Here is a 27,526-nt window from a genome sequence, read left to right as displayed (position 1 = left end):
TGTTCTGCTATCTTGAATGGGAAATATAATAGAATGGAAAAATATTTGTTGAATAACGTAGTTTACATACGACATCGCGTGTGTGAAACTTGTTCTGTGACTAGCCTAACCAGATTTAAGTTTGCCTCTCATTCTAGAACAAGGCTTTTACTGTTTTGAGAGAACTTGCGTGAGACTGAATGTGCAACACAGTGAGCATAGAAAGTAATTCAAACATACTCAAGTATTACCATGCCACAATGACTACGTCATTACTACAGCAACTTTCTAAGGACTTGATTTACTGAAGATATGCTTCTACATGGGCAATTTGAGAAAAACCCAGTGCTTAAATTTGATCACATTCAAAAATGCAGAACACTGACATGTGCCTTGGAAAGCACTTATTAAATGAGGTACTATTCTCCGAGGAGGAATCAATGTAGTCCAATTTGTGTAAGTGTACTTCTAGTGTATTAATATGATTTTATACTAATGTTTGACTTTGGAAGAACTGTAACATATTGGCAAAGAAAAAAATGGCAGTAAGTTTTAACAGTCTTAGATCAAATAATTTTTAGTGTAAATGCTTTTAGCTTAGAAAGTAATAATACAAGTTTATCGAGTTTTTTTTTTTTTTTTAAAGACTACTTACAGAAAATACATTCTAATTGAATTTGTTGATTATCTACGTGCTTTATCAGTCAACCTAACTGTCTGAATTCTGTTAGGGGATACCATAACAGTCCTAAAGCAATAACACTTGTTGCAAATTTACAGATGTCCTCAACATGTTTTACTGGTGCATATACTGCATATCCCCCACAGCTTTCTTTTGGAGTAAATCAAATGAAGGAAAAAATTGAAGTAAAAATAAAGTAATGGCTGAATAAAACTGCTGCTGTTCTGGCTTTTTGATATTTGTTTATTTAAGTTAAATAAAGAACTGAAATGTAAGCCCAAACTGTAAACCAAGCTTTTTTTTTTTTTTTCTTTACTGTCATTGCCTCTAGAGGAAAAATACCTCTTCTTGTTGATTTCACAAGTTTGTGAACACTCCTGGAGCTGGAAAGGAGGATTGTGAGGAGAGGTGATCACATCACCATTGGAGGTTTGAAAGGGTTTGAGCAAACAGCACCGACCAATCTGTTTTATAGCTATTCTGTCTGACAGCAAATTGTAACAGCCTGCTGAAACTCTGTTCCAACAGCACAGAGGGATGTCTGCTATTGCAGTGGTCATGGTGTGAAGCAAAGATATCAGAACTAAGATAGGAAGTCCCAGGGGGAGAATATAAATATTTATAAAGGTGACGATGTAGTAGAAACAAGGGGTAACTAGCTGGTATCGAAACACTGATTTACAAACCAGTAAATCAGTTCCACAAGATATTCAAACTAGTGAAATGATTAAGGAACAAAATGATGTGGATAGTCAAGTGTTATGAACTATTGTAGAGAAGAAACAGTTCTAAGATAAATAGGTCTAAAATAAACTTGGTGGGATGGGATTCAGGTTAGGAAGATCTGTTTTTTAGGCAACAGAACTGAATCATCTGTGCTTTCTTTACCACTGCTGTGTGCTGACAGCCTGCCACCTGAAGTGTTACTGGGCTCTGACTAATGAAGATGGGGCATTGGACATGCATTTACCAAGGGAAGAGTGGAGGAAAGTAAAGCTGTGTATATACACCTGTGCTTACTTGATGGTAAGTAAATGAAAAGAGCTGATCAGAGACCTGTTGACCTTAGCAGTGAGTACCATCAAAGAATTCAAGCAGAAAATGTCTTGCTTGTGACTAAATTTAGGTGGAATTTCAAATTTAGCTGTATGTTTCTTGTCTTAAAATAAGCCACTTCTTCACTTTAAAGATATTGATTGTGCATATACACAGGGCTCAAATGTGCATTTGATTATACACCTGATTATACACTGAGTGTAAGAGGAATCAAGACTGAAGATTTTTGTATTTTCTTTAGTTAATATCACTTTGGTGAAATGTTATCAGCTGATGTATCAGTATATCTCAGTTTTTGAATTTATTCAGGAAGCACCAGAAATAAAATTCTGAGCCAAGTTTCTGGCTGCAGAGACTGGGGTCTCAGCAAAAAGAAACCAAAGACTGACGGAAAGCAATTGAAGTCATGATGAGGAAGATTAAGAAATATTCTTCAACACAAGCAAGTTTTGTGGATAGAGGATCATTCAGATTCCTATCTAAGAAAGAAAAGAGAATCCCAAACAACTATTTTAAGTTCTCTTGATCATAGATAATTAGGTGTTCTACCTTAAGGCGTCCCTGCCAGTTGAGGTGGTGGCTCTAAAGGGGCTGCTGAGTAACTGAACCGTATATTGGAAAGAAATTAGGATGTTGTCATGCATTTTTTTAAACTGTTCATTAAAACATCTAAAATTGCTTTATCATTGTAAAATCCAGACCTGCTATTTCCCTTCATAATTTTATTTTACATCTGCTCTTCTATCATTAAGAAAAAGGGTTAATTCTCCTTGTGTCTGATTATGCAGTTTCTCTCTTTTTTTAAATGGTATAAAAATTAGTTCTTCAGAATTTGAGAGGTAGCTTGTTCTTAAGATTCTTTAGAATTGATCTTAGAGGCAGGTCGCTTGGGAAATGAGTGTACTCTGTTTCAAACTTTCTGTAATTTCCATTTGATATCTTAGCACAAGACTAAGGGTATTTAATTTGAGAAACCCCAAATGTAAATAAAATACATCATCTTTTGGGAATAAAATCAATCAGACAAAACCAACAAAAGCAGCTGGGTTTAGATAACTGTAGCGGCAGCAGCTTTTACACAAAGCTAAGGAAATCAGAAGACTGCTGTGGGATATTAGTGCTAAATTCTGAGCTACACACAATTGTGGATATCTGATGAGAAGGATAAAACTTGCCTATAGATGTTATTTCACTGGGAAGTCCTCATTTTATGGACAGGGAGTTGAGATGCAGAGGATCATGGCATGATGGTTGTTGAATATGTAGGCTTGAGTAGGCTAGGAATGGTTCCCAAAACAAATATACCAACAAAAGCCTGTTTTTCAAGTAAAGAGATATATTATACTACTTTACTCTGATTTTAGATGAAAATGTCAAAATAACAGTGCTCTGGTATTGGAACATTATGCAAACTGCTCTCTGTGCTCTTTCAGTTTCGGCTTAAAATTTTGGAACTACATTGGATTATGCAAATGTGAAGATATCTCATGGTTTGACATGATGAAGAGAGATGCTTTTTTTTTCAACAAGAAAGGATTGGTCAAGGTGTGTGTTTTGCATGAGAAATGATGCAAAGATATGCTTTCAGTAATTCACTAACTGTCCTCACAGTCCTGAAGCTTGGGTAGAAAAATAACTTGCATCCCATGTTGTTAGCAAGCAGATGAATCACTTTTTTGTCTAACAAAATTTAAATGGAAAGTAGTGACAACCTGAAAAAATAGGAAATAAGAAAGCTTCCTTACTGGCTTTTCTCTTGCTACTGCGATTCTGGCACTGATGAGTCTATGAACCATTGATGAGTTTATTATCAGGAAGTTCCATTTTGACAGGAGTAACTGGTTGAATTTGATGAATATATATTTTTTAATATTATTGTTTTTCAGTGATTTTTTTTTTAATTTCAACCTTTAGAATAAGGTTTAGAATAATATACAAGCTGAATAGTACAAATTATACTTGTATAGGTTACTGCAATTATGAAACTAATACTGCTGGGAATTCTTTACCCCTATGAAATTAGGGGTAGGATAAAGATGTATCTTAACAAAAAATGTTCATTTTAAAATGTCTGTTTAGAGATTTATCTTATTATATTAACCAAAATATCACTTAAATAGGAGAGAGAAGTGTGAAATAAATGTATAGGCAAAAAAAATTGAGCAGCGTTGAGCTGGAGGTTGCTACAAAATAAGGCCAAGACAAATTAGCATAGTTGTTTTTGCAGGCTTTGTCTTAGCTTGTAGTATCACTGGGGATATTGCCTGCTGATAAAATCAGGGTAGGAAAGCAACACTTTCATTAAAATATTATGAATTTGGAAACAGTCTCTGCTTTTCTCTCTCTCCAGCATTAAGAAAATGATCTGTATCTCATCTTGCTTGAAAACCATTCTACCACCTGTAATTATTTGTCACCTTTCCGAAGATATCATAAATTATTTTTAATTAAAACCAGTATTTTGATACAGCTCTGCTATCTCTGCTGGAAATAGTTTTAAACTTCCTCTATGCATACTGCCAATTTTCTGCAATACAGTGTTAGGAGGAATTTGCACTGCAATGTTCAATAGCAACAGGTCTTAAGAGTATTAAGGATGAAATTCTCAAGGGTCTTTATGTCATGGATGGAAATGGAATCATTACTGTATTTTTGAACTTCTGCTAACGTCATTGACACCCACCTACAGTCCACTAGAAATATAAGTGCAGAGATCAGTTCATTCACAGATCACAAGGAGAACTAAGCAAGAAGGAGCAAGCCAGAGCAAAATTCACTGGTAAGCTTTATTTTAAAGAGAGTGAAAGGTAGAATGCGATCATCTTTTTTTTCTTGACTGAAAGTGTGAAACTGTTCTTCAGTATCTTATGCCAGACTGTACTGTTATTACATTTATTAATATATGTAGTACATTCTCCTTTTGTGCAGTTTTAATAATTGAGCTATCTGCATCTCAGGCCATAGTTTTGCATTATCCTTGGAGCCTGTAGACTGGACACTTTAACTATTCAGCCAGTGAAAATGGTTGTAATGTAATTACAAATGTAAATTTACAAATGCAAATATCCTTTCTTAAGTGTCAAACTAGTTCCTTTCAGAAAGAAACCAGTATCTAGAAATAACTTTAATATGGGAAATGCTTATTTACTTCCTACTACATTAGTACAGAACCTAAAAAGTTCATGGCACACAGATTTAATCTGTAGTAAGCAGATTTTCCTTGCCATGAATGAGTTATTTCCAGAACTCCTCTGGATTGCTTTATTTGGTGGTGACAGTTCTGTAGGGCTGGTTCTTTGTCCTCCTTGCAGATAGTCCGTTCATCTCTTCGACATGTGGAAAGTGGTGCTCCTGGGACTATATACAATGTTGGCTGTCAGAGGATTGGCAAAGGGTGCTCCTTTTGAACCAGAAGAAAAATGGAAACCTCTAGATAATCCTAGAAACAGAGACTTGGTAAGGAAATGCTGCAAGAAACACAGTCTAAGTTTTGTGGGTTTTTTTTTTTTTTATTTTTCATCACAATAATTTTTGCCCATTAAATTTAATGGCAAGAGGGTTTAGTAACTGTGCACTTGACATAGTAAGTACAAGTGGCTGAGCATTCTTCAGTGTACATGTACCCCTTAACTGAAGATGCATTCTCGGTGTGCAGTAATGCACGTAACTTGCTCACATCTTCAGCAGTTTTAGTTTGATTATACTGCTGCTCCTTTTATGAACCTGAAGAAGAGTGATTATTATGTTTCTCTTGAAAGTGTACTGCTGGTTACATGCTTCATCTTAAGCACGTTTCCGTCTGACACATCTTTGTGAATAGTGGCTGAAGATCTGAAAATTAATTAGCAGCTAAGAAAATATAATTAAGGTAACATTTGCAAGATCTCATAAGGAATTTGTGAGGGGGGAAAAATCAGTTTCCCACAGTTTTCACCACTGTTTAAAGGAGAATTGACTAAATTTTTCTACTTTTAAGCAATCTAAAGGACCAATTCACATCAATTGTGCACTGTTGCTAACTCCTAGAGAACATTCCGTGCTGTTAAAGGTTTCTCTAAAAGGTACTGTTTGCCCTCAGCAAGAGTTCTGCCATATCTACTTTATAAAGGTTATGGCTTGAATCCTCTAGTTCAGTAGGGAGCACAGACTACCAGTGAAATGTTGGTGGTCTCGGAACAGCACATAACATGTAAAGCCATGGACAGACTGGACATGTCCAAATTATATTGCTTATATCACACCAGTTTATGATCAAAATAGATTATTTTATCCCATATAGGAGGGGATTTTTCAGTAGAAATAATTAATCAGTTGGGCATACTCAATTTTCACTTCTGAAATATGTTCAGTTTTTCAGAACACTCCAGGCATACTTTTTGGGTCGGGGTCTCGATCTCAGAAACTTCCCAGCTACTTTCACTGTGAACAATGAAGGACCAAGGCCGGTCATATTCTACTCAGATCCCATTGCTTCCGCATTTGCAGATTATGAAGAAAGGAAAAATTCTTTTCCAAACGACTTAAAAGGCTAAAAGATGCTGCTGAACAAGGTAAAAGAGGATGCTTTTACATGTAAGCCAGTGAAATCCTTGGATTTCAAGCAATTCTCAATTGCATCTGAAATATAAAAACAACTTGTTCTTCAGATGAAATTAAGTGTGACACCTTAACTCATGCCTGAAGTTGTTTTGAAATTGATGAGGTTGAGATATGTGAGGTATTTACTACTTCTGTAACAGCACACATTGTGCTCATGCAGGTCTATGTAGCCTGTGATGTTATTTTTATTTTCATTTGGAGAAACATGATAAAAATATACAGACACTAAAGAAAACCCACCTTATCTATTAATTGGTATTAGTAGAATTATAAATTGAGACTATTGGTTTCCTGTCATGCATGTATCAAAATGCATTTATACATAAGATACTGTACTAACAAAGCATATGGTATTTGTATCTGTCTGTGCATACTGTTTCTTTTACATCTACCACTAAAATTGAAGGTTGAATAAAGTGATTGTGAGCTCATTCACACTTCTCCATAAATATGAAATAAAGTTGAAGAGGGCCAAACTTGAATTATTAATAAATGCAGCCTCAATTTATAGCACATTTCTGTGCTACTTTATCTACGCACAGCTATACTCTGTAACAAATAAATGATCTCTTAACTCATTTTGAAAGTCAGTGAATACGGCTGGTTCTGAAAAAAAGGTTAACAATTGTTTTCTCCTGTTTTATAAATAGGTAAAGATCTCAGTCAGATTTGAATGTAAAGTGATTCGTGCAATGTTTGACAGAGATTCGTTACCAGTATTCAGCTTTGGATTTTTAGGTCTGCTTAACTGTACCTATTCCTTAACTGTAGGTACAGCTCCACTGTTCTTCTTCTTATGAGTAACAGTCAAGATGGCATTCAGATGTTAATATCGAAGTTCTCTTTTTTTTACCAAGTTATTCTCAGTAAACAAATACAACAGAAAAAAAGCCCGGTACAGTGAGCTCTGTGCATGACAAATAGGTTAGGACTGGACACGAGCAGGGATGGTGTCACTCTGCCATGCCACAGCAGTGCTGAGAGAGCTACTGCTGCATTCGGTGCTAAGTGATTCAGGACAGCCACGGTTCCCTCCAGCCTTGGGAGCAGGGTCTGGAAGGCGGGGCCTTTTAGCCAGCTCTGCCACGCATTGCTGTGGTCGGAGGCAGGGTGCTGCGCTGAGTAGTTCTCTAGGCGCCTCATGCTCTTGTTTCCCCTCTCTTTCAGGTGTTAAGTTTCATACTTCAGGCCAGGCGTTCACCTCCACAGCAAAGCGCTGCTGCCTTGCCTTCTTCCCTGCTAGCCGGAAGTTTAAACGTCTCCTCTGCTCCAGCTCTCGCCCAGAGGAGACCACCTCGCTGCCGTTCCCGTTTGCTGTCCGTTGTTGTTACGCGTGGTGCTGGGGGGCAGTGCTGGCTGTGCTTATGTCCGAATAAAAGGGGAATGCCACCTGCCTTGTTCAAAATAGGTAAATAAACGTGACCTTTCCGCTTCCCGGAGCTAAGCGTTGTGAGATACGGGCGGAAAGAGCATTAGATATTATTTTACCAGTAGCCTATCGCTTTGCGGGGAGATGAACGCCTCGGGCACCCCCCGAGCGGCCCTCGCACTGCGGAGGCGCGCTCCGCGGTCGCCGTGGGCTCCCGGCCGTGTGAGGAACGGCACGGCTCCCGGGGGACGGCGAAGCCCCGGACGCCTAGGCTGTGGGGGCCGGGCCGCACCGCGGCAGCGCGGAACCCGAGCGCGAGGCGCTGGGCGGGGCGGGCGCCATAGCCGGAGCACCGCGTCCCGCCCTTGGCGCTTCATCCGGCTGGCCCGGCGCGATGTCGGGGTTCAGCCCGGAGCTGATCGATTATCTGGAAGGGAAGATCTCCTTCGAGGAGTTCGAGCGGCGGCGGGAGGAGCGCAAGAGCCGCGAAAAGGTCGGACAGGCGGGGCGGAAGCGGCGCGGCCTGCGAGGGGCCCTGTGTCGGGAGGAGGCGGGGCGGTACCTCGGGCGGTGCAGACGCTGCCCCGGGCCTGGCCGGCTGGTGTCGGTGGGCCGTCATCCGGCGCGTGCCTCTGATGGCTTCCCAGCGGCAGCAGATACGTGGGGCTGCCCTGCGGCTCCCCGTGAGCGCGGCGAGGCGCCCTGAGAAGCTCTGCTCGCTCTGCGTTCTCTGCCGCTGGAGCATCTGAGCAGAGCTGAGCGGCCACGGAGGGACACGCTGCAACCGAGGGACGCGTACCGTCTGAGAGCAACCTCGTACTGCTACGAGGAGTGCAATTGAGGTCTTTTGTGTTTAGAAAATGCAGGCTTCCAAAAGAGTTCACCTTACCTTACCTTAATTTTTTACTTTAGTTGAACCATACCATCTTATTTCAGCGTAGTGCCGTGTGAACAACGGCCTCTTCAGCCGGCAGTCATGTGAACAGTCACCACCTGAGTCACCTCTCGTTGATTAGAATGTGAATGTCCGAAAGCAGGTGTTGCTGAGCTTTCTGTTTATTTAATTTGAAAACATAGCACTTAGCACACCTGTTTCATTTGCGGTGCAAAAGCTGAAAGCCCTGGTCTGAAGCTAATCTTGAACATCAGGGGAAGCAGGAGTGAGGAACGTGGCAAAGCTGGTAACTAATGTCGTTGATGTGCGTAGGACAGTGAGAATGCATCTGCTGAGGAGAACACCGACGACGCAGATGCTCCCTCTTCATCCAGAAAGGCAGCTGGGAAGTCCCAAAGTCAGGATGAAACAGATGGTAAATATTCCTGTGATGGTTTTGGCAAAAAATGTGCTCTAGAGGGGACTGAAAGCATTTACTCTCTAATAGTTGAACTTCTTTAAAAACCTGTCTGTGAACAGTGAAGCACACTGTTAGAGTGCATGCCTTTGTAGGATGTTTATTTGCATGCATAGGCTTTAACTTTGTTCACTGGTGTTAAGGTGTTGGATCTGGTCGTCTTTGGTTTTTCTGGGACATTGTTTTTCAAAGTTCTCTTGGCTTTGTAACCACATAGTCTCTGTCATTTACTTGATCTGAAGTTACAAATACATATCTCAGAAAGTCTTCTGCCTGTGTTTTGTTTTGGTTTTCTGTGCTCATCTCTGCTAGCTTTCTTGGCTGAGACAAAAGGGTTTGGGGATATTTGATTGTGCTGCATAGGAGTTTTTTCTCCTTGTACTCACCTCTGGTGAGGTTGCACCTTGAATACTGTGTCCAGCTTTGGGCCCCTCACTGCAAGAAATACATTGAGGCCCTAGAGTGGGTTCAGAAGGGCAACAAAACTGGTGAGCGCTCTGGAGCACAGGCCTGATGAGGAGCGGCTGAAGGAGCTGGGGTTATTCAGTCTGGACAAGAGGAGGCTGAGGGGAGACCTTATTGTTCTCTGTAACTACCTGAGGGGAGGTTGTAGTGAGCTGGGCTTCGGCCTCTTCTCTCATATAACTGGTGATAAGACTAGAGGGAATGGCTTCAAGCTGTGCCAGGGGAGATTTAGGCTGGATGTTAGGAAATACTACTTCTCTGAAAGAATGGTCAGGTGGTGGAATGGGCTGCCCAGGAAGATGGTGGAATCATCGGCCCTGGAAGCGTTCAAGAAACGTTTGGATTTTATGTTGAGGGACATGGTTTAGTGAGAACTATTGGTGATGGTTGCACTGGATGATCTTGTAGGTCTTTTCCAACCTTGGTGTTTCTGTGATCCTGTGCTCATCTCTGCTAGCCTTCTTGGCTGAGACAAAAGGATTTAGGGATATTTCATTGTGCTGCTTGGGAGTTTTCTTCCCCTGCTGCTGTCTAATGGATAATAAAATGGCTCAAAAGAGAAGGGTTGTTGTTGTTGTTGTTGTTTTTTTTAAGTTGCTAATAATTTTTTTTATTCTTTGTCTGGCTTAGAGGACTCAGGTTTATCTCTCCTTATTTTCTGCTGGATGTTCCTGACTATCTGAATGGTAAAATCTCTGTAGAACTATATCCCAGTAACATCAAGTTATTTGGGAATCCTGCATAATGTAAGAACTCTCAGGAAGTGGTAGAAGCAGCACTTTGTTTCATATGTATCACTGATTAGTTATCCTACTCCTCAGGTTCTGGATTTGAGCTTGGGCCTCAGAGTGCTGCAGTCTGCTTCAGACACCTTTAGAGCATGGGTTTCATGCAGTAGCTGGACACGTCTCGTGGGATTGCCAGTGCTTTGAGACGGCAGAGTGCAGTCTTTGATTTCTCCAAGTTGGTTCTTGTACAGAGTTGGACTCAATGGTCCTTATGGGTTCTTTCTCACTTGTAATATTTTATGATTCATTTTTTATTTTCATTGTAAATTCTCATAGTTTTTCTGTTTATTTATTATTTATTACTGTTTGTTTATTTTTTGTTGGTTTTTTTTTTTCTTCTCCTTTAAATATCAAAATAGGCAAATAGGCCTTAAATTGTCTCACACAGAACGTGCCTTAGCATTGCCTTGATTTTGAGAGAATGGCCAGACTTTATCCTGCAAAGACAAACAGAATGCTACAGGTGGGGCTGGAGCCAAATGTGTGCAGTTCCCTTTTAGCTGATGTCTCTGACATAGTTCCAAGCTGTGGTCTTCTGCTCTGTATTCCACTGCTCTGTTACATGTCTTTTCATGCACATGGTCTTTATCAAAGAGAAAATGCATCCTGATTACATAGTGTTACTTCTGCTCTTATTACAGAGAATGCAGAAGTCTAAAAAGCAGTTTGTAGAATCAAGGATGCATTGATAATATGTATCACTTTTGTTTATGTAAAGAGTTACTGGAAGAATCAAACTTAAGATAGTCGGAAGAAAAACAGTAGAAAAGTTCAATGTTGAAATCACTTTTGATACACTGATGTTCAAAGCTGAAATAAAAGTGAAATTAGGTTAAAAACTATTTGTTTTGGATCGGGGAGGAGTAGAAGTCTTGATAGTCTTGATTTTTAGACACTTAATATCTAAGTCAGGATAAAAACAACATTATATCCAATAAGAATATTGAATATTTTGTGTTGAGTATTGAATAATATATAGAATAAGAATAATAACAACAGTGTGTAAGAGCAGTGCTGCCTGTGGCATGGGGGTTGGAACTTGATGATCCTTGAGGTCTTTTTCAACTTAAGCCATTGTCTGGTTCTATGAATGTATGATATTTATAAGGCTGTAAAAGGTATAAGTCCAGCTGTAGTATCCCAAATCCCTCTAGTCCATTGGCAATAGGTTTATTTTTCAGTACCAGCCTTGTATTATGAATGTACCTTTATCAAATCTTTAGGTGCCCAATCCCCCATCTCTAACCTTTCAAAGTTTTGTTGGCAAGCACAGAAAGAGAAGCATACAGAAAATGATTGTGTTTAGTCATTTTTGCCTGGAAATAGATTCTGTGTGCATTTATGACCCTGTGTTAAGATTGTAATGAAAGGTTTTAATATTATGTGCTTTAAGCATGTTTATTTTGGACATATAGCTTTATGCATTTGTTTATGATATTTTTCTGGAGTTATGTTAATAATCTGGATTTTGCATTTACACAGGTTAAGAGGTACTCATTGTCATAGATAGAGTGGTTAAAGGATCTTATTTTAAATTACCTCTAAAAATTGTGCACTGCATTATTGTTTGGTGAATTGTCTGCTCACTTGGCCTCTTCAGCTGAAAAGTTTTATTCCATCCACTATGCTTGAAAATTGCTTCTCTTCTGTGGTTTATGAAGAGTGTTGAATAAACTGTTGCTTCGTTCTGTGTGTTTCCCCCATGCTTTCTTATCAAATATCCAAAAAATGTTAGAAGTTGGGGGATACGAAGCACCAGTGATGAATAAGACAGTATTTGAAAATATAAGAGCTTGTATAGAAGTCTTCTACGTTTCTGAAGGCCTTTTTCTTATAGATCTCTCAAGTAGGCTAGTAATTGTGAAGAATTTTGTTTTCTGTGCACTTGTCCTGATAACGTAGCATACTTTGGAGTATGTCATAAACCTTTTCTGTTACTTTCTCAACCAGGAGAAACTGCAGATGGCGTCAGTAAATCTGTTCATCGGGTCTTTGCATCCATGATTGGCGAAAATGAAGATGAGGAAGAGGAGGAAGAGGAAGAAGAGGAGGAAGAAACTGCCGAGCAACCCACAGCTGGAGATGTTTTTGTGTTGGAGATGGTACTTAACCGAGAGACTAAGAAAATGATGAAAGCAAGTATTTATATCTTCACCTGACTTCTCTGTATTTCATGAAGTATAGTAAATAAATACTGGTTTGCACCATCTTAGCTATTGCTGAGATGCTTGCCTGAAAATAGTGCTATGTAGGATGCTTCTGCTTAGGTTGATGCATCCTTTCTGGTTTTCTAAAAAATTACTGTAGGTTCCTGTTTGAAAACTTTCAGAAATAATGAAGTGAGTCTTTTTCAGTGTCTGGATTTTATTTGTGTTAGGTATTGGAGTTACTCCATCAGTTATAAAAATCAGCAAATACCTTGGTCAGTCATTTGAACGCCACTCGCCCTTAAATAGTTTGTTGTTTGGTTCTTTGAAGCACAAGTATAACTGAGGTCTCCTGAATTTGGACATAACTGAATCATTGGTAGAAATAGTTTCTCTTTTCCATTTAGGAGAAAAGGCCTCGCAGCAAACTTCCTCGTGCATTGAGGGGTCTAATGGGAGAAGCCAATATCAGGTTTGCTCGAGGAGAACGGGAGGAGGCTATTCTGATGTGCATGGAAATCATTCGACAAGGTATTTTAGAGTGGTAGAAGATCTTAGTTTCAGATATGGGATAAAATTGCCATGAGTATCAGGAAATTCACTGTGGCTTCCCCGGTGAGGAAAATGCTCAGCACGAAGGATGTCATTGTGTAACTAGTATGAAATTTAGGAATATGTGGTGCGTTTCCATTATTGTTTTGCTTTTGAGAAGAAACTAGCACCCTTATTCTGCAGCTTTATACACATTACTTCTATTGTCTTTGTAGAACTAGAAGGAAAATACAGAGCTATTGGCATGACTTCTGATTTAAAAAAAAAAACACTGCAAATAGTTGTTGTGAGGTTTAGTCAACTTGTTTGATGATTTATAGAAAAGGCATTGGAAACCTGTCTGCAAAACTTATTTTCTGAATTGTAACAATGATATTGATGTTTCATACAGCTCTGATATCTGTAGTTTGAAGAAAGTCAAATTACTTGTTCTCATGTAGTTCTTAAAACAATAGTTCTTAACTGTTCTCTTTGTCTTTTTGTAGCTCCTCTTGCTCACGAGCCTTTTTCCACTCTTGCCATGATCTATGAAGACCAGGGTGATATGGAGAAGTCATTACAGTTTGAACTGATTGCTGCTCACTTAAATCCTAGCAATACAGAGGAATGGGTCAGACTGGCAGAGATGTCACTGGAGCAGGACAATATTAAACAAGCTATTTTTTGCTATGCAAAAGGTAATGTAGCAGTAATTTTAATATTTTAAAGTAAATGTTAGGTGCTGATGACAATTGCTATATTTTCTTCTGCTTTCTGTTTTAGTTTGTTGCATTTTGTTAGGATTCTGGTACCTCTGTCCAGACATTGGTAAAAGATCCATGAATCTTTAATGTAGGATCATGTCCTTTTCTTACAGAAAGCTTTTGTGTGTAATAACGTGTCTGCTGACATTGTCAGTCGTATTACTTTATGATTTCAGAGAATAAAAAAGAGTCTTAGTTGAATTTCTTTCACCAGGGGCATGTACATGTTTTGCAGTCTGTTTTGTTTCCCTCAGGATGTAAATACTGTTTTTTCTGTTAGCTGTTATCTAGTTAGAAACTGTTGATGTTTGCCAGGACTTTGGCAGTGGTGTAGATGAATATGAAATCTGTTATTGTGTTTTTTTTCTCAGCTTGACTACTAGCATGCTTTTCCTTTTTACAGCTTTGAAGTATGACCCAACCAATGTGCGTTATCTATGGGAGAGATCAAGCCTGTATGAGCAGCTGGGGGAACATAAGTTAGCTATGGACGGCTACAGGCGTATTTTGAATCTTCTGTCTCCCTCTGATGGAGAGCGGTTTATGCAATTGGCTAGAGACATGGCAAAGTAAGTTGGACTTCAAAATTGGATGATTTGGTTTCCCAGAGCTTCTCGAAGTCTGGTATTACTAAGCTCTTTTGCTGATTCAGGTTGGGTATGCAGCTGAAATCAGGGCACGCAGGTGTATCTGCTGGGAGATGACAAACATGCAAGCATGCACCCCTCATGTACTGTGATGCTTCCAGCTCCTGACATGTGGGAATTATTTTGTGCACAGTCAGTGCATTGTCACAGAAGTGTTGTACTCTCTTAGAGTTGGAGAGTAAAATACAGATACTGATTACAAAAAAGCCTATAGTATACAATTGTATACAAATACAGTACATTTTTATGATATTACACAGATACTAGAGACTCAGAACCTTACTGCCAGCAACTCTAAATGGAATAAACTATTCAATGTGAAATGCAGTCTTCAGCACAACAGTATGTGTGGATTCTGATTTGTTGCTGGAGTAAGTAGACATCTTCCTCTTTTCTGCAAATGGGTGCAGATCAAGTCATAGAAGTTATCTTGTGGCAGATGTGTCCCCCCATATCCCATTGTTGCCATGTGAGAGATGCCAGCAGAGGCATTCCTCCACATGGAAAAAATGGCACCCACTGACATTCATCAATCCTTACTGAACATTTGTGGAGACCAAACAGTGGATGTGAGCCCAGTGAGGCAGTGGGTGATGCATTTCAGTGATGACTACTTAGTGAAGGACGAGCCACATTCTGAATGGCCATGTGGATTTTTACAAGTGGCACACAGGCTCTCATTTACTGCTAATGAAAATGCAGAGCTAGTGGTGATGCCTGCATTGAAAAATAGTGTTTTGTAACTGGGAATTTGCTCTATCAAATAGTGCTATTGTGTTGTCTCTTTTGTAGTTTCCATGGAAACAAATAGGAGGCACTACTTTTGGAGCAAGCTCTGCTGATTAGAAAGAAAGAAATACGAAAAACCTTTTGCTTATGATCAAAGTACATCTTGTCACTTATCTCAGATACTTAATATGCCTTGTCTGCATTTCGTAGGAGTTATTATGAAGCCAATGATGCTGCCTCTGCTATTGAGATCATAGAAGAAGCCTTTAATAAACATCAGAGCCTTGTATCCATGGAAGATGTTAATATAGCAGCTGAACTGTATATTTCCTCCAAGCAGTATGATAAAGCATTGGCGGTATGGAGAACTACATGCATTTGTCTGTTGCGTTCAGCAACTGTCACACAGGATGGACAGTTTATATTCCTGTAGTTCTTAAATACAGTCGTATTTCTGTAGCAATAGAGCTGATCAGATTGCTTCCAATTAGTTCCATAGTAATCAGCATTGAAGTTAACGCTGGGGCTGATAAGACTCATTTACTGTTCCACATTTAAAGATTTGGAGTCTTTTCTGTCCTCTACAACTACCATAACCTCAGTAGCCAGGGGATAGCTACAAGCTGATTTGGGGGTCTGTTGTACTACCAGCAAAGGGCATTCTCTAAGGTGAAGGTTAAAAGAGTGGCACTGAATGGCTTAATGCTTCTTAATTCTCCTTCTAAACATTCTTATTTGCTGATATTACTTTACTTCTTTATTTTTTTTCCTACATAAGATTTTTTTGTTGTTCATCAGTGTAAAGCATTACAAGCCTGTGGACAGTTCTACTGACTCTTCCCTGTACCTCTTTCAAGTTCAAAAATTTAAATAGATAATTCTCTGTACTTATTATTTGGGTACAAGATTTGTTAATACAGTACTCAATTGTAGAACTGTTCTGTGTCTCTTTCTGATGGTTCTCCTCGGGTCTCTTGCTATGATGGTGTTTCTTGTTCCTAGGTAGCTGAATCTGTATTTAAGCCAGTAAACTGAGGGCCATGTGTTTATTTGACACTCTTGTTTTGGCAACAGTAATTATTACCTAAATATTTACTTTACAATTCTTGAATGAAAATGCCAAATGGCGCTAGCTCTCAAACCAACAATCCTTTGCACTTCTGTGTTTCCCCTCTCACAGCCCTCTGTGGGCAAGTGAATATCTTGAGTAGTCTGTCTTTGATTTTCATTCCCTTACTAAGTTGTTCTGTTGAATTATGTGGTTTTACTGAGGTTATAATGTATGAGCAGGGCTTTTGTAAAATGTCTGATTGTAGGTAGCTGTGAATTTTGTTTTATCTTTTTTAAAATGAGATGAACAGTGCAGTTTCCTTGCATTGTGTTAGGATGAGCAAACCTAGGAGCACTTTGGAAAATCTGTGGAAAAAACTTAGCTGTTTACATGGTGATTTGCTTTCTATACCTATCTTCTTAAAGCTATAAAAAGCTAAAAATGTTTAAGCAAAACAAAACTTTTCTAGTTATGATGAAAGTTACTGTTTTATTTCCTAAAAATATGCTGATTAGACCAGAAATAGTGGATAAAGACATAGGGTGATGAAACCCTATACTAGTGAGCTAACCCTAAGTGAAAGAAAGGCTGCCTTTCTTCTGACAACTTCTGTGATATCTGAAGAAACTACCATGTAGGCTGATTGCTGCATATATTCTTAAAGTCTTTAAGACGATCTGAGTTACTCTTCTGTTTTAGGTTATTACTGATTATGCAGGAATTGTACTTGAAAGGAAAGCATCAGAAAAAAGTCCTGCTGAGGAGAAAAAAGGTAAGTAGTTAACAACCAGGTTAGTAGGACCTTTCTGTTCATCTAATATGACGCTTTTCTTCTGTTCATCTGGTGTGACATTTTTCTTTCCATTACCTTTTCAACTCATGGCTATGTTTTGACGCATATTAACAGAGAGTTTCACTTTTGAAACTCTTCAGTGTCTTTAATGAGTTACATTGCATGACCTCAATGTTCTCTGAGGAGTTACTCTGATGTTCAGTTAGCCCTGGTGACTCATTAGAGACAAGGACTATCTTCCCTGCAGTTGGGGGCCTTTTAAAGTTCTAAACATTCCTCTGAGTGATAATGTCAGGCCAGTTATTTCTGCTAGCTAAATAACTTCTGAAAAAAAGTTGGATAAACTTTGTGTTATCTATTCTCAAGAATATCAAACTTTGACCTGAAACTAATATTCTGTAAATTATACTACTTTTCCTAAACATTTAAATGTTGTGATACACAAATATCTAGGGGTATTTGTCTGCAATTTTGACTTTAATAAAACACGTCCTCTTTAAGAAATCTGTTTCATGAAAACCATCGCTCGAGTCTAAAGATGCTTCTGTTTGGGCTGTGAAGTGACCCAGCATGCCAGCTCTGTAGCAGTTTGTTTTGTAATTGAACAGGACAGTTGTTTTGGTAATTGAGTCCAAACCCATCATAGGTATAATCCACACTTGACTGGTATTCACAATTAAGTAATTTTTGGCTTAGCTGGTGCTACTAAGGGTAATCTCTTTCCCTTAAGATGATGCAGCAGCAGTGGTAGAAACTGAGCAAAGCCAGGAGGCAGTGACTGACAACCAAGGTGATCCGGCTGCTGAATCGAGCGCTGCAGGTAAGTAGCTGAGTTGCCAAATCTGGTACAAATCTATGAACTGATCATATACTCAGGAATCAGGTTGGAATCATAGCAAAATCATGATTTTCTAGCAGTAGGGAAATAGGGCTTGATCCAGGAAAGGTTCCTTGCATACTGTCGTCTTTACTCAGAATTTACTGTTCACGCATCCAGCCACCAAAGTCAAAACATTCTCCCAGGACTTACCCAGTTTGAAAATAAAATTCTTTATTTCTATGTGAATTTACCAGTAGGTGAATGGTCACTTTCGTGCTGGGTGAGAATGATGAATTAATCTGCACACTGTGATTTGCTGTAACTGTATGTGGATGTACAAGGTCATACATAGGAAAGCCTTAAGTTGGAAATCACTATTTTATCAGGTTTTAATGGTCACCCTTTAAATGTTCAGTATAAGGATTAAGGTAAAGGAAAACTTGAACAGAGTGCTTTGGATGTGTAGTGACTGGATGTGCAGGAAATGCAATAGGAAAGTTTGTACCAGTTTGCTAGCACTCATGCTTTCATTCTCATCAGATTGCATTTGTGCTGTGTGTAACATAATGTTCTGTAGTTATCTGTATCTAACTGTATACATGCACAGCCAGGTCCTTCGTACACAGCACTTAGTTTAATAGGGAAAAATAGCTTAATACTGGATATTTCCTAGAGAAAGGCAGGAGAAGAGGGTACGGGTGCCTATATTGCTAAAGAAAAGCTTTACAAAACAAGCCCAAAAGGGGAACACTGAACACATCTTGCAGATCCTGCTGTTGAAGTCAGTGCAGACTCTGATAGCACTTGATATTTCAGATAAAATGGTAAGGATCAGAGAGATGAGAAATAACTTCTTCCAGCTATCAGATAAGTTATAAAAGAAGGGAAGAGAGCAGGCCTACACCAACATTTGCTAGAGTCTGAGTATTCTTCTCTTTGTAGCTCACCATAGTCTGGAGAGGATGTGGGGCTCTGTGAAATGGTTGTTAAAGCTTAAGGGCTCAGAGAAAATTTTTTCTTTCCACAGCTGTGGAGAAAGTTAGCTGCTGTATACCTGAAGGGGTTCCCATAGACATCACAGTCAAGCTGATGGTGTGCTTGGTACACTTGAATATCCTAGAGCCTCTCAGCGTAAGTAGAAACAAACTCAGAAGACAGGATAAATTAACAAAGCAAATTATTTTTTTCCTGTCTTCATATGACTGAGGTCGTTGAGAGGGCTTTGGGGATTCTTTTTGCTTTCCTGCCACTCCAAGACAAATGCCTACCAAACCTCTAGTAGTAGAAATGTTATTTTTGTCCTTTTATGTTATGCCTTTAGCTGGAAATATTTCCAAGGGACAGTAAATGAAAGACTGTGGGCTATGTTAGGCCTGGGACCACGCTACCAAGTCTGGAATACTAAGGAACATACCTTGACTTTGTTTTCAAGCCCTAAAAAATCTTAATGTTCTTATGAAAGGTATGGATGAGTAGGATGTAAAATGTCTGGAATAGTAAAATGTGGCTTTTTCAGCAGCTGTGAAATTCAAATCTTTATTTTTCACTTCTAAAGTAATATTGAAGTGAAAGAAGTATGGCTCAAAATGCAAACTGCATAAAAATTATAGCATAAAAAGGAGCTTCCAAAAGCAGATCTTAAAGCAGTGTTGTTGGTGACTATTTGTGGGTTTTAGTATTTTGTTTGCTTGCTTTTAAAGCCTCTTTTGACCACTCTGGTGGAACAAAATCCGGAAGAAATGGGTGACTTGTATTTGGATGTTGCAGAGGCATTTCTGGATGTTGGAGAATACAACTCAGCCCTGCCTCTCTTGAGTGCCCTCGTCTGTTCTGAACGATACAATTTGGCTGTCGTCTGGCTTCGGCATGCAGGTTAAGGGGGGGGCTGCTGAAAACGTGGTACTAAGAGATGGTAGCACAGTGCTGAGTATTTCCAGGGAGCTTTATCTAAGATCACTGGAATTTAGATGTGCGTGTTGAACAATAATTTCTTTGCAAAACTATAACTGGAGTTTTCTATGACAACCCTGCCGTGAGGGTTTTGTCTTTGTTACAGACTGAAATTACCTTCAGCTATGAATACTTTATTTTCATCTAAATGAACAGCATCTCTTCTGCATTCCATTTTGTATCAACTGATGCTGAAGTGGATCTATAGATGCATCAGTGCTTATTTCTGAATATTTTCACTTTAATAATACATGTATTGAGTAGTTTTAACTGGAAGAGCATCTGGAAAGTATGTTAACTATTTTCCTAGCATTTAATCTTCTTTTTCTTCCATTTAAGTCGGTGTTTTGTATGGTATATCTAGAGTGCTTGAAGGCTTTGGGACACATGGAGCGTGCCGCAGAGAGCTATGCTAAGGTTGTTGATCTTGCTCCATTGCATCTGGATGCAAGAATCTCACTTTCAACACTACAGCAGCAACTCGGCCGGCCTGAGAAAGCTCTGGAGGCTCTGGAACAAATGTATGATCCAGATACACTGGCTCAGGATGCTAATGCTGCCCAGCAGGTGAGCAAGGTGTTTTCTTTGCTTCCAGTTTAGGATATGGTATTTGACAGACTATGGTAGTATTCAAAGATGTTAATCATCTTTGATGTTAATCATTCAAAGGTGTAGGACCAGAGATTGACACGTGCAGTTTTTTAACAGATTTTACAATTCTTTTAATTCTGTGTTGTGTTAATAACTGTTTGTTTCATAAATTCTTTGTGAATGGTTGAATAATGATATTTGGTGTTACCTAGGAATTAAAGTTACTCCTCCATCGTTCTACACTGTTGTATTCCCAAGGCAAAACGTACGGTTACATAGACACTTTACTGACAATGCTGGCAATGCTGTTGAAGGTAAGCCTGTCTTTGCAGTTATGCTTTAGCAAACTGGACAGCTACAAGTTGAGTTAAGACAAGGGACAAACAAGCTCAGGAAGAAAAGTAGTGGTTTTGATATGCAAGTATTTTCATAGTTTTATTGGATGGAAATCCTTCAGAGAGCCTACTAATTCTTGGGGCCTGTAACAATGTTGTTGTTTGCTCTTCAGAATAGAGCATCATTTGTGAGTATAATTCTCAATACACTGATTTCAGCTCCCTATTTCTGAACATACGGAGAACATCCAAGTACTAAAGTTGCTTCTTACCTATTTAGAAGTCAACATAATGCTTTTTTCAGATCTACTTTTATTTAGATACTAGATTGTATATTAATAACTTCATTTTGAATTATGTAATCTATCATGTTATTTAATGAGCAAGGAAGAATTTATTTAGTTAACAAATACAGCAGTGTTATCCGTGTTACTTCGTTATTTTCCCTTCTTTCATTCAAAGGTGAGGGAGGGGAATATTTAAGCCTTGATTCTATCCATTTGATTTGAGCCATATCCGTTCTATTACACTGACTGAACAGCTGACCATCCACATCCTTCTAGAATTGGTACTGACAGAATGGTGTCGTTTTTGTTCTGCACAAACAGTTCTGTTTTGAATATACACAGGGATGTTCCAATCCCAGGAGAAGTCTTAAAGTCATTGGAAGAGTTTCTGTCTTTTTTCTGCATAGCCCAGTTTGCGGTGAAGTATGAGACAATTCAGAGATAATATACCTATTGGGAATGTTATCTTGTGTGATCTTGCTCTGTTGTGGCATTTCTAAGCAGCAGACTGTTTTAGTGGGCCGTATGAGCATGGTCATAACACTGTATCTGAGATAGGATTTATTAATGTGATTTGAAATGCTGCCTTTAAATTTGTCTGTAGGTTGCAATGAGCAGAGCTCAGGTGTGTTTGATATCTAGCTCCAAGTCTGGAGAGAGACACCTCTACCTTATAAAGGTGCCGAGGAATAAAATTTCCGACAACGATGATCAGGAGGCAGCAAATTGTGATGCGAAAGGTAACAAATGTTTATTAAAAACAAAGCAAGAAGATTAACTGCTTTATCTTGAAAATGAAACAAATGTTACTACTTTGCATGCTAAATCCATGCAAACGTCGTCATATTTCTAGGACATGGAAGGCAGCAAATGTGAGGTAATATAGCTTCAGGGAACAAGCTCATTTAGAGAAAAATAATAAAATTACTGAATAATTTAGGTAGAGAAGGACATATAGAAACCATATGGTCCCAGCATTCCTCTCAGCACAAAGACACAATGCATGCAGCTCTAGAAAATCGCAGAAATATGTATGTTATATCTCTTTTAAGAGCCATCTGATTATTGAACTGAACAGACTTAGTTGAACCAGACTACAGTTTCTTAAGCACTGTTTGAAAGATGAAGAAGAATAACTTTAATGCATTCCTGTGCTGTGTTCACAACTCAAAACGTATTTCTTATCATTTGTTTCCAGTTTTGCCTGTTTTCTGCTTGCATTTTATAAACTGCTCTTAAACAGAGGAAGAAAAAGTGAATGATTTATTTTGCCAGTTAACGCTGAGACTTCTTAAAAGATCAGTTTGATGTGTGCATGTTTTTGTGTGCTTTTTTTTTTTTTTTAAAGATTTTCTCTCTTGTTTCAATTTTCTTGACTTACTGTCTTCCATATTTTCAGCGATTTTTGCTGTTCTCACGAGTGTTTTGACAAAGGATGACTGGTGGAACCTTCTCCTGAAGGCTATATATTCCCTGTGTGACCTCTCCCGGTACAAGGAGGCTGAGCTACTAGTAGATTCCTCATTAGAATATTATTCATTTTACGATGACAGACAGAAGCGCAAGGAGCTGGAATACTTTGGGCTTTCCGCTGCAATCCTGGACAAGAACTTCAGAAAAGCATACAATTATATCAGGTAGGGAACTGAGAAGGCAGAACAATCTGTTCTCTAATTACTTCCTCCAAGGCTGTAATCATACTGCTGGATTTCTGAAGGAGGTAGGTTAGTGCTTTCCAGCTTTCCCTGAAACAGATAAGCCTACTGAAGCAGGAGGAGTTTCTGATGGCCTTTGATTACAAAATAACGTATAATGCAGTAGGTCATTTGATTAGTCTAAAACCCTTGGTTCTGTCTTTCATCGCCAGCTTTCCCTCAGTCACTTAAGCTGTTTTTATTGTAGGTGTACTATTTACTGTGTAGCATTTACTAATTTCTTGTATGTTTTTCATTCTATAGAATAATGGTAATGGAAAATGTCAATAAACCTCAGCTGTGGAACATCTTCAATCAAGTTACTATGCAATCTCAGGATGTCCGTCACCATCGCTTTTGTCTCCGCTTAATGCTGAAAAATCCGGATAATCATGCACTGTGTGTCCTAAATGGGCACAATGCATTTGTATCTGGCAGCTTCAAACATGCTCTTGGTAATGTCATTAATCTTCTAATTTTAACAAATACAAGTGTATACTGTTTTTTGTTTTCTTTTTTTTTATGGAAGAAACAGTCATTTTTTCATATATCAGAAAGTTCTGTATGGCTTCATAGTATTAACCTGATAGTTTGATTGTGTTGTACCAAATCAAAGCATCAGTGCAGTTTTCCTAATAAGAGTTAAGCTGACTTTTTTTTTCTTCCAAGTTTAGTATGCATTGCAAAGATAACCAACTTGTAAAGATAATAGAGGGCTAATGGTAATAAAGATGAGGAAAGACAAAACCAGAATAATTTAAATAGCAAATAATGTTGACTGGACATCTTAAACACGCCTTGGAAGTAAGCCTGTTGTTTTAAGATGCCTCCAAGTCATAATGGAGATGTGTTGGAGATGGAGATGCGTGTTCTATTGATGTTTAGTAGCAACAATTATTTGTTTTCACTGTAATGCATGAAAGCCTTAGTCATGGCCAAAGGGTCACATTGTGCTAGAGACAGTAATATGTCACTGTGTCATTTATCTTTTCAATGCTTTTAAATAATGCTTTTTTAAAAATTTGTTCAGTTTGTTTTTCTGTATTTAGTATATTGGGGAATAATTGTTCTTTTCTGTGTCTTTATTTCAACTGCATAAACAGACAGCTTAACCAAAATAAGAAACTGTACTTCCAAAACCTGTCTGTTGCATGCGGTATTAATTCTCCACACATTCAAGATATAAATCCTAGCAAGGACCTTGTTTGCTTTCTGTGCCTGATACTTTTTTGTTTACGGTTTTACCTCACAGCTTGTAATCTTCCTTCAGAATCCCACGGAGTGCTGAAAATGTAACAATTTCTTAGTGGTATTTTTTTTTTTCATGTATATTTTTAGGTAAGAATATTCAACTGTTATTTTTTTTCTTAGCTCACACTTTAAATTTGCTGTTTGCTTTTAGGACAGTACGTGCAAGCCTTTCGTGCAAACCCAGATGAACCTCTCTACAGTCTTTGTATTGGCTTAACCTTCATCCACATGGCTTCTCAGAAATACGTATTGAAAAGGCATGCTCTTCTGGTACAGGTAAATTAGTATGATGATTTTTACCTGTAGTGTGTCCTGGCTTTGTGTTTATAGACAGGTGGGACTGCAACATGTTGTGTGTAAATAACGGTTCCTAATTAATACAGCATTTCAAAAGGGTGAAACACAAATACAGATGAGTATGCTTCTGAACTCTATTTTGGCTGAATCTCATCTTCTCTTACCTAAAGGTAGCTTGTTCTGTTTGTGTTTTTTTTTTGTTTTTTTTTTTTTTTACACAGTGGTTACGTTAGACACCAATGTTTGTGAAACATTACTAATTCCAGTCTCGATGGCTATACATTGGATTTTATTTCTTATTTTTCTTTTTGCTTTGTTAAACTTGTTATTCAGCTTTGAAGAGGTGCTGCAGAGTAGAATCTATGCCACATACCCTAAATGGACATGTCTCAAACTCCATGGTTTTCTTAAAACTTTCCAGACTTAGAAGGCATTAAATGTGGTTGTTTTTTTTTTTTTTTTTTTTTTGCTGTCATCTTTTTGTCTTCCTCTCTTTGGTGCCTCTATATAGCTCTCATTGCAAAGATCTCGCAAGCTCCAATTTAGGCTACCCTCAGATTTTCAGCTTGCTTATTCATATTTTTTTTTCATCTGCCAGATGCAGTTACAAACCATAGGCTGATTATGCCCAAATGAAATCTTGAAAGTCATTCCCTGTACTCTCCTTCAGCATTGAAATTCCTTTTAACTCCTGTGGCCTCCAAGCTCCGAGTCAGCAGAATGTAGTTAGGACCTTAAGCTCTCATATATTTCTAGCCTGTTAAGAATTTAGTTTTTACTTAGGTTGTGACAAAAGCTGCAGATCTCTCTAAAAGAAGACCAATTATCTTAGTATCCAACTTAGAGTATTTTAAGTTTTCAAACTTTGGCCTAATTTTAATATGTTCAGCCACTTCTTTCTGTAGTCAGATTGCCTTTCTTATATGGATGCTGCGTTCTCCTTTTGGACATAGAACATTGGTGTTCTACTTACGTTACCCTCTGGTGATACTTTTCCCTGTTTTTCTCTCTCAGTATTTGCTTTTATGACAGTTTATTTTTACATCCTCTCGTGATCCTATTGTAGTTGATTAATAATTCAGCCACAGAAACACACTAGTGACATAAAGCAAGATCATTAGCTGCTAGTTTCTGAACTAATTCCTCACGTTGACAGAGCTATCTTCTCTGTCTACCAACACAATTGCTGAAAGAAAGGCCACTGTTAGCAATGGAACCAGCACATTCCAAAGCATTAATGGAAAGAAATGTAAGTTTCTGCACAGGAGAGGATGAAAAACTCTGCTCCAATTTTTTCTCTTCTGAATTCCTCTCTTCTACCTATTCTTCCTAAGCTTCCCACAAGACTCATTCAATGTAAAGCAAAACACTGCTTTTTAATATAATATTGTATCTTTATCTTTTCTTTTTGTTTTTACTGGAGATAGTTCTGGTCTAATGCCATTCATTTTTATTAGCATCATATAAATCTTAGACAATCTTAGACCAGACCACACGCACATTATAACACCTTTTTTCCAGTATGTTTTATGGTTATCTTCTTAATGGGAACATTTATCATGTGCGTAAAATGTGTACAGGGATTCTCTTTCCTTCACCGCTATTTGGACCTACGTGGACCATGTCAAGAAACTTTCTACAACCTTGGCCGCAGCCTTCACCAGCTGGGGCTACTGCATCTGGCAATCCACTATTACCAAAAAGTACTTGAGCTTCCTCCTCTCACCTTGGAGGTACCGTATCTTTTGTGAGCTGCATAATGTCAGGTCAATGTTAATTTCTCAGCCATAGTTAAGTACTTAGGATCTGTGTAGTTGAGAACAATTCGTGTTGGAATTCTGACACTGAAAACCCAGATCTGAGTGTTACCTGTTACGCAGTTCTGCGTGTGTTAATTTCAAAGACATACATTGTGAGGGATTTACTAATAGGCTTGCATTAGCAGCAAAAAAAAGGTTTGCCAAACTTTACCTGAATAGCTGAACTTAATCTATATTGCGTGCAGTAATTTGTGACTGGAAGTTTGTTGCCTAGCTTTGGCATGAGCAGGTAGAAAACTTACAATGGGAAAGATTGGTAAATGAAAAAAGGTTGGTGATAGTTGATATTGTGAGTTCAAAGCAGCATTATTTTGATGGCGTGAAAAATAAAGCAGCATTCGTATTCTGGTTGTAGAAACAAATATGTTACCTACAAATACAAATTTGCATAATACTTTACTGTTTTATGATTTGGCTACTAATTTACAGCTAATATTTTGAGTATATCACAAGTGCAATTCTTCAGTGATTATCAGCAGGTGGAAACTCATTATGAAAGGATGGCACAAGAAATACTGCTTTAGTTTCTATGCACCTGAGTGTCTGCATAAACCAGTAATATGTGAATAGATTGCACTCTAACAGCCACTTAAGTTTACTTTTAAACCATCTTTGCATATAGATAACTTTTCATTATTTTTACAGGGAATAGAAACCGATCAGACAGACTTGAGAAGAGATACTGCCTTTAACTTGTCACTTATTTATCACAGCAGTGGAAATACCAGAATGGCTCAAAAGATGTTATATACTTACGCAGTTGTGTGATGAAGTTTGTGGCAGGTAGAAATGATGCCCTTAGTATTAACCCTTGCATCATGCGGTGCTGGGGGAACTAGTTTTGTATGCATCTTTTTCTGAATGTCGAAGACGTGGCTTGTGCTGTATATAGTTTGTATGCTGTATATAGACTTTTTCTACTTCTGACGTTTGAACGACATCACGTATGGATGGAAACAGTTTGCTCTGAGAACAAGGCTGACAAACATTGATGAACTACTTGATCTTTGGTATAGAATCGAACAGTGAAAACTGAAGCCCAATATTTTCTTTAGAAAAATTTACCACGTGCAATACTACAAATACTTACAAGCAAGGTTGTACTGTAATAAAGAGGAAAGAAATGGGCTCGTACTAATTTTCTACAGGATGGAAAACTCAGTATTTCCGAGATTATTTAAGTGTTCAGTGTTTCTAGAAGTTCATATTCCTTGCAGCTGTTCTTCTACAAGGTTGATTTCTGTTTTGTTGAAATCCATGTTACTTTTGTCCTTCTGAACTTGTTAATAAAAATTCTGAAGTTAATGATGCTTGTTTACTCTTCCTTAGGAAAAAAATAATAAAGCTTCCAAACAGCAAAAATTAATATAATAATTAATATAATTAATATATCATTTAGCTTGTTATTGAACGTTGCAAATGGTCTGGATTTTTAAGTAGTTGTGACAGCTGAACAGCAGCACAGAGTGTTAGCAGCAGGCAGCTCCCAACCTAGCAAGAGAGCAGTAAATATTATATAGCTATATGGA

General features: G+C 38.3%; 2 protein-coding genes across 7 annotated transcripts; both read left to right on the top strand.

Moving 5' to 3' along the window:
- Positions 1–12: 12 nt before the first annotated feature.
- Positions 13–7,621, top strand: C7H2orf66 (chromosome 7 C2orf66 homolog). 2 transcript variants are annotated; one of them, XM_085228599.1, is made up of 6 exons: positions 13–1,687; positions 3,151–3,262; positions 4,068–4,496; positions 5,029–5,173; positions 6,067–6,267; positions 7,484–7,621. In XM_085228599.1, the coding sequence occupies exons 4-5, from the start codon at positions 5,051–5,053 to the stop codon at positions 6,247–6,249; spliced, it is 306 nt and encodes a 101-aa protein (XP_085084725.1). In that variant the 5' UTR covers positions 13–1,687; positions 3,151–3,262; positions 4,068–4,496; positions 5,029–5,050; the 3' UTR covers positions 6,250–6,267; positions 7,484–7,621. The 2 variants fall into 2 exon arrangements, with proteins under 2 accessions (XP_085084725.1, XP_010711697.1); XM_010713395.4 differs by lacking the exon at positions 4,068–4,496.
- On the top strand, positions 7,557–27,302 carry GTF3C3 (general transcription factor IIIC subunit 3). 5 transcript variants are annotated; one of them, XM_085228598.1, is made up of 19 exons: positions 7,587–7,724; positions 8,893–8,995; positions 12,241–12,425; positions 12,845–12,968; positions 13,475–13,666; positions 14,136–14,301; positions 15,319–15,466; positions 16,859–16,931; positions 17,683–17,772; positions 18,800–18,903; positions 19,449–19,644; positions 20,087–20,289; positions 20,526–20,627; positions 21,540–21,675; positions 22,335–22,572; positions 22,894–23,084; positions 24,032–24,156; positions 25,758–25,910; positions 26,643–27,302. In XM_085228598.1, the coding sequence occupies exons 3-19, from the start codon at positions 12,291–12,293 to the stop codon at positions 26,763–26,765; spliced, it is 2,499 nt and encodes an 832-aa protein (XP_085084724.1). In that variant the 5' UTR covers positions 7,587–7,724; positions 8,893–8,995; positions 12,241–12,290; the 3' UTR covers positions 26,766–27,302. The 5 variants fall into 5 exon arrangements, with proteins under 5 accessions (XP_085084723.1, XP_085084724.1, XP_085084720.1 ...); XM_085228595.1 differs by lacking the exon at positions 7,587–7,724 and adding an exon at positions 7,974–8,178; XM_085228596.1 differs by lacking the exon at positions 7,587–7,724 and adding an exon at positions 7,975–8,178 and having other exon boundaries at positions 19,473–19,644.
- Positions 27,303–27,526: the final 224 nt, after the last annotated feature.

This window comes from Meleagris gallopavo, chromosome 7, assembly GCF_905368555.1.
Source record: "Meleagris gallopavo chromosome 7, MGAL_WU_HG_1.1, whole genome shotgun sequence".
In the NCBI taxonomy this organism is placed as follows: Eukaryota; Metazoa; Chordata; class Aves; order Galliformes; family Phasianidae; genus Meleagris; species Meleagris gallopavo.
The sequence above is the reverse complement of the archived record's forward strand: the minus strand, read 5'-3'. Positions and strand labels throughout refer to the sequence as shown.